The following is a 6,686-nucleotide window of genomic DNA, read 5'->3' on the forward strand; positions in this document are numbered from 1 at the left end:
TTTTCCGTACGTTGCATACATTTTGTATAAACTTTCTCACATTGTGGTAACATAACCTCTTTCATGACATGTAATTCAATTAATCATTTTTTTCAACTGAGAATTAATTAACATGATTATTCTAGACTCATATTTTTATCCACTGTGATGGAAAATTTGGGTTTGTCTTTTAAAAAGGCTAATAAGAATTCTATTGGCATAACAAATGGAGAGGGTGTCAAGAGAAATAATGCTTTTTTCTGCTTTTAAAAGTGGTAATTCATAAGAATTCGTTTATTTCTAATGGATCATACGAAAGGGGTGGCCTATATTTTTATCAGGACCAAAAGGCTACAATAATTCAACACTACATGATACGAGAAGGGGAAAAAAAAATGGAAGAAATAAAACTATCCCTTTGAAGTCATAAAATTTGATAAACTCTAGAAAAGCAGCATTCTAGTCCAAATTAAAAGAAAAATAGAAACAAAATTTTGCCACAAATGAGAGGGAAGGCTCAATCGATTTCGACAGTCCATCCCATCTTGTCCTCAATACGGCCTGTTTGAATCCCAGTTAACATATCATAAAGTTTCTTAGACACTGTTTCAGCTCCAGTCTTGTATTCAATCCTGCATGCATGGCCATGTAACCAAAACCAATAAGACCTAGTCCTCATATATACACACAAAGACATATATACTGCTATAAATATTTATGAAAAAGAACTGAATTGATAGTTACCTTTTATCCCCATAGGTTATACTAGCAACTGGACTTACAACCACAGCAGTTCCAGTACAGAAAACTTCATCAACATCGAACAAATCCACTAATGGAATGACACGTTCCTCGACCTGAACAAAATTGACACATTTTTAATCAGTTCATGGTAATCATTTTTGAAATATGTAAATTTAATACTTAGGTGAATACCTTATAATAAAATAGTTTTTGAATGCAATGAATGTTTTCATTACAAACATGTATAGTCACTTGGTACATCAATCATAGGAGAAGAATAATCACCTGATAACCAAAGCCAAGTGCAATCTCAATGATGCTTTTTCGAGTGATGCCAGGCAGAATTGTTCCACAAATTGCTGGGGTTGAAATAACATTGCCCTACAGCATAATTTATGTAAATACAATAATTTCTGAGAAATAATGTGTGATTAAAATATGTGATTAGCTTGACATGATTTAGCAAATTCAGTTTTATTGCATTCTCCATCTGTCTTGAGTTACATAAATAAACTATAATTCTAAATTGTTGGTGTCTCATCAACAATACAATAAATAAATATTTTAAATATTTTTTTATTATGTTTATAAAAATTGACTCATAAATTTATAAGGTATAGAATTTGTAGTATTTTTAATATTGCTTCCGATAAAATATCACAACGAAAATTAGTCATACCTTGACAATGAAAATATTACAAGATGAAACCTCCTCAATATATTTTTTAGTCACCGCGTCTAGGAATAGGACATCAGAGAATCCTCTGGCCTTTGCTTGAGCTATTGCTTTGTATACCTACATAATGGAAGGGAACACTTCTGATCATCAGTATAGTCAAGAAATCATAAAGAAGCCCTTTACTTGATAACGTGGCAAGTAGATAAACCATTTTGATTTCTAAGATGATAAATTTTAGTTGTTTTATTTAATTTAATTTATTTAATATTTTAAATACCAATTAAATAATATTCAGCATACTCGTTACTCTTCTTTTTATTTTTTTTTTAATTTTAATTTTTATGAAGAGTTTAGGGTTTTAATTGTGTTGAATTTCTATTGTCTCAATATTTTGGGGCTTTCTTGAAAGGGAGAAATAAATGTAAAAATTATATATCATTTTGAAATTTTATGACTTTAAAAAAATAAAAAATAGTGGGGTCTTAAGCCTAGGCCTAGAGTTGGCACTGGATCCTCCTGTCTTGAACCCATGCAGAAAGAAAAGGTTTAAGTTTTTTGAAGTAAAATTTTTTATTAACTCATTCTTAATGTATATTTGTATAATTATAATTATATTAAATTTTCTATATAGAAAAAAATACTAAAAACCTTACTCGGAGGCATTAATCGCACAAGAAGCTCTAGAATGGTAGAATTATTAAGCAAAAACCTGAAAGAAGTTATGATTACCGGTGAGTAGTTGGTGATGGTCTTGATGTCCCCAGTTCCACCAGGAGTAGCACGATGGGTCTTATCTTCCACAAGCAAGTTTAAGGGACCCTATTATATTATATAGGGAGGAAAAAAAAAAAAACCCATCATTACAGTATGTGAAGGCAACACCTTTCAAAATAGGTATTATAAAAGACATGTTGATACGTTAAACTAGTATAGTTGATTAACGTTATATTTAGCTCTTGAAAATTCTTCAATCCTTGATAGTTACCTTCTCTTTATGTTAGATATATATGATGCTATCTTGTACGTAAATGAGCATATTTGTTTTTGTTAAAGTAAGTTTTAATTACAAGAAGTCTTATAGATAACATTTTTCACAGTTTCTATCGAAATGGCTTGGCCTATTATTGTGATTAAAGTACACTAAAAATGGTGTCGGTAGTAGATCCAAGTAAATGCTCCAATCGCATCAAGCCATGTCATCGGTTATGAATGAAATTGAGAAAATTAAATGTTATGATTTTCATATTACTTATTAATTAATGTAGCAATCTAATATAAAATTCAAAAAAAGACTTTTTTTCTTCAATAGCATAACTTTATTGTCTTGTTGATGATATTAGGTGTACGTTTGGTTTGCACATTGCGTCTGGCGTTTTTCTTTTTCATGCGTCTCCAGCTTTTTAGAGACAAATTTTACTGTAGCAGCACTGTAGCAGCTACTGTTTATGTATAGTAGCCGCAAAGTTTGACTTTTCAGCACAAATTTTACTGTTTATGGACCTACAAATTTTACTTTTTTAGCAACTTTTTTATTAAAAATGAGTTCCATGGTACTATTTACACATTTAAAAATTATTTTGCTACAGTATTTTTCAGTTTTAAGTTTTCAACTATATCCTAACGGACCTAGGTGTAATGGGAATATGGGTAATGCCTTTTTCAGTTTTCAGTTTTCAACTATATCTTAACGGACCTAGGTGTAATGGGAATATGGGTAATGCCATTTATACAATGTTTTTTAGTTTTCAGTTTTCAACTATATCCTAACGGACCTAAGTGTAATGGGAATATGAGTAATGCCTTTTATATTGAGGTGAATCTCATACTGTCTCATTTTCTTGCAAGAGACATTACACCTGTACCCGTTACAAAAATAATTTTTTTCTTTGACCTTGTCTTCTTGCAACAAAATGTTCTTAGAGAGGTTTTGGGTATATATTGGTACAGTATAGTTTTCCTCTATTAACTAAGGCAAAATAGGCATAACCAATAACCCACCTTGTGATAATTTCCAACAGGGCAAGCATATATGAGAAATGAGATTTCCGGTGCTGTTACCAAACTCAGTACAGGTCCACTTCCAATGAGCAATGGCCTAACATAGAGCGAACCTTTCCCTGGGGGAGGTACCTATTTCATCAAATACTAACTTCTAAAGATTCAAAAATTGTGGTTGAGACATTAAGAGGAATAAAAGACAAGAAGGGAATTAATACCCAATGCTTGTTGGCCAGGACTGTTTGCTTTACAGCCTCAACAAAGTGCTCAATAGATGGCGATGGCATGCACAGTCTCTCTGCACCAATCTGCATGCGTTGAGCATTTTGTTCCGGTCGAAAGAGCAATACACGGCCATCATCTCTCCTGTATGCCTTTAGACCTTCCAGCAATCCCTAAAGAAATGATAGTGGATGATTCAGAGATTAAATATTACAAATTTAAAGGTGTATTTAGTATTTTAAATAACATAACACATATTTCAGTGTCAGATTTATATAGAAAATAAAATTTTAATCATGAAATGAATTTTCTCTATTTCAAATAAAATAAAGAGAATCTTGTTTTGTATAAATAAGTAAGTATATTTAAATGAGGTTTATTTTTATGTGATCAAAATTACATTTTTTTACAGGCCAGATGATACAACTGGGTATGCATAATCAAAGATGATCTCACCTGTCCATAGTTTAAGATTCCGGCAAATGGGCTTATTGCAATGTTTGCATAGGGAATAATGTTTCCGACTTCGGTGGTAAAATTCTCCTCTTTATCGCATTTCGTGACATACATGTAATCTGCTGGGACTAGATCAAATCCAAGTTCATCCCAGTTGATATCGGCATATTTTTCAGCTCCACTAGTGTTTTATATATATTTTTTCAAACAAAAGAAAGGGAATAATGTTACAAATATATTCACTTTGATCCTCGTATCTTATATATGATACATATGATAATTATTATTCAAGCATACACAAATATATTTAATGGATCACGAATCACATGAAGAAATGTAAGTAAAGAAAACACCAAGGTATATATGTTTATACTATATACTAAGTTTGATGCAAGAAGCATATTTATGCAACTTCCAGCATTAAAAAATGCTAATTAAATTTTGTCAAACTGCTCAATGTAATTTTTAACTGAAAGCTATTTGTATTACCTGTCACTCTTGGTTTGAGTGGGTGAAGCCATAGACACAAACTTGGCTTCCGCTGCAACCAAGAAAACAGTCACTCATGTCATGAAATTTCGCATGAGACTAAAAAATGAAAGTAGCTGAAGCCCCGGCTCGGCTTTCTAATCATATCAAGCGCGAAGCTTTTTCTTGTCTAGCTTTATATTCATCAATAATCTAAACATGAACTTAATGGTGATTACTTTGGCTATTTCAGAAGATTTTCTAAGGCTAAGGATAGGATTTCAGTCTTAACCATGACTTGATAATTCATGTATTTATTTTGCATTTTTCAATACATTTCAAAATGTTAATTAGGCTGAGATGGAAAATTGAGGTAAAGGATGGTTTGATTGCAGTTTTCGGATAGCTAAATTCAAATCCAAAAATCTATCGATATTTTGGCCAATATATTTCAAAATTGTTTTACTTCTTAATTTTTCATATGTAAATATATATGTATGTATGTACATAACCAACTATATTAGCATATAATATGCAATTAAGTAGTATAATAATATTTGAGTCAAATATATAGTATTTGAATTTATATAGCCAAATTTCACATTATTCTGAAATATTGAAAATGAAAATATAACTAGTATTTGCCACAAATATATGTTTCATCTTTCATGTATTGAATCTTACGATGTGCAAGAGAGAAAGGAAGCTAAAAGGAATTCAAATGGTATAGATTTATTTATTATATTCTAGTTACATAACATATATTTTTCTCTAGTAAATATACAGGCAAATATCTAATTCAAATGGTGGGAAGAAATATATTTCTTTTATTTATGTATAAATTAACTCAATTAATATAACAATTAATGATTAACTCAATAAATAAATTATGGGAAGAAAAATTTACTATTATTTTAATGTAATTATGACTGGAAATATAAATTCGCAAAGAAAATCAAGAAAAAGAAACCATTTTTTTTCACTGAGAAAACCAAGTTCACCGATACTAAGATTCGAACCATAAGTCAAAGGAATTATGCAACCTAGATTCGAACCATAGTGTGTTCTTTTGAGTTAAAAACCAAATCCATCAAGTTAAGCCTATCATCACAAGTACATAATAAAGTGGAGCAGTGAAGAGTTTTCAAAGCCAAAAAGAATAAAAACTACATGTTCACATAGTGAAAAACTAAACAAGATGCATATATAACTGATAAATCCTTACCAATGGAGTGAGCGAACGTGTACGAGAGAATTTATATATATGGTAACCATAAAAATGGCTGTTTGGATCGATCAATGAACTGGAGCCTTCTTATATATCCTTTCTCCGATCAAAACCAAAACGCAACCCCTTTTACCTACTTCTGTCTGGTACGTGCATCTTCAACAACAACGGAAAAAGCAAATAGCAAATGGTTGAAGAAGTCATTATTGGCAACCCTTCTTTTTTTTTTTTTTTTTTACCGATTTTGGTATTTATAAATAAAATAAATAAGAATGCTAACTAGTGTTCTTAGGTATTGGTTAATAATTCATTTTAAGAAAGTTTTGATATCACTTTTATGAAAAATGAAAAAAAATATCAAAATATTAATTATTTTTTTCATTCTCCATAAAATTTTTTTTAAATAGATTATTAATTAGTGTCCTAAAAACACTCGTTAACATTTCCCATAAAATAATGTTGGTCCTACAGTCTGCTGCAACTACTTAAATAAAATAAAAGAGTAAATGGCTGACTTATGGTGGAGATTGTTTTAAAAGGTGTGGTGCAGGTTAAATTTTAGGAAATGAAAAGTCTTGGGAAAATAAAAATAAAAATATAAATGGGTGAAGTTGACATCTTGATAAGACCAGACACGATGTTTACAGGTGAATGGAAGAAATAAAAAGAAAAATGTTTTAAATTTGTATTGACTTAGCAATTAATGTATATATAAATCCACCATAAATCTTAGGTTGAAAAATGTTTTTTTTTTTTTTTTTGCAAAATAAATTTTTATATTTTAGTTAAATTTTCAATTTTTAATAATTTAATATATTTATTTATAATTTAAATAATAATTAAATAAATTATGACATTATTAGGGTTTGACCTCTGTTTGACCTTAGTCAGATTTTAAAAATTTTAAATCTC

General features: G+C 30.0%; 1 protein-coding gene across 2 annotated transcripts; it reads right to left on the reverse strand.

Annotated features, from left to right (window-relative positions):
• Positions 1–287: 287 nt before the first annotated feature.
• LOC111990233 (putative branched-chain-amino-acid aminotransferase 7) lies at positions 288–5,939 on the reverse strand. Of its 2 annotated transcripts, XM_024022020.2 has the most exons (10): positions 5,772–5,933; positions 4,568–4,619; positions 4,079–4,259; positions 3,619–3,795; positions 3,401–3,532; positions 2,132–2,221; positions 1,403–1,519; positions 1,009–1,104; positions 724–836; positions 288–611 (listed from the first exon to the last, which is right to left on the reverse strand). In XM_024022020.2, the coding sequence occupies exons 2-10, from the start codon at positions 4,597–4,599 to the stop codon at positions 497–499; spliced, it is 1,053 nt and encodes a 350-aa protein (XP_023877788.1). In that variant the 5' UTR covers positions 4,600–4,619; positions 5,772–5,933; the 3' UTR covers positions 288–496. The 2 variants fall into 2 exon arrangements, with proteins under 2 accessions (XP_023877788.1, XP_065618403.1); XM_065762331.1 differs by lacking the exon at positions 2,132–2,221 and having other exon boundaries at positions 5,772–5,939.
• Between the last annotated feature and the right edge of the window lie 747 nt (positions 5,940–6,686).

Source organism: Quercus suber, unplaced genomic scaffold (assembly GCF_002906115.3).
Source record: "Quercus suber isolate HL8 unplaced genomic scaffold, Cork oak 2.0 scaffold_452, whole genome shotgun sequence".
Classification (NCBI taxonomy): domain Eukaryota; kingdom Viridiplantae; phylum Streptophyta; class Magnoliopsida; order Fagales; family Fagaceae; genus Quercus; species Quercus suber.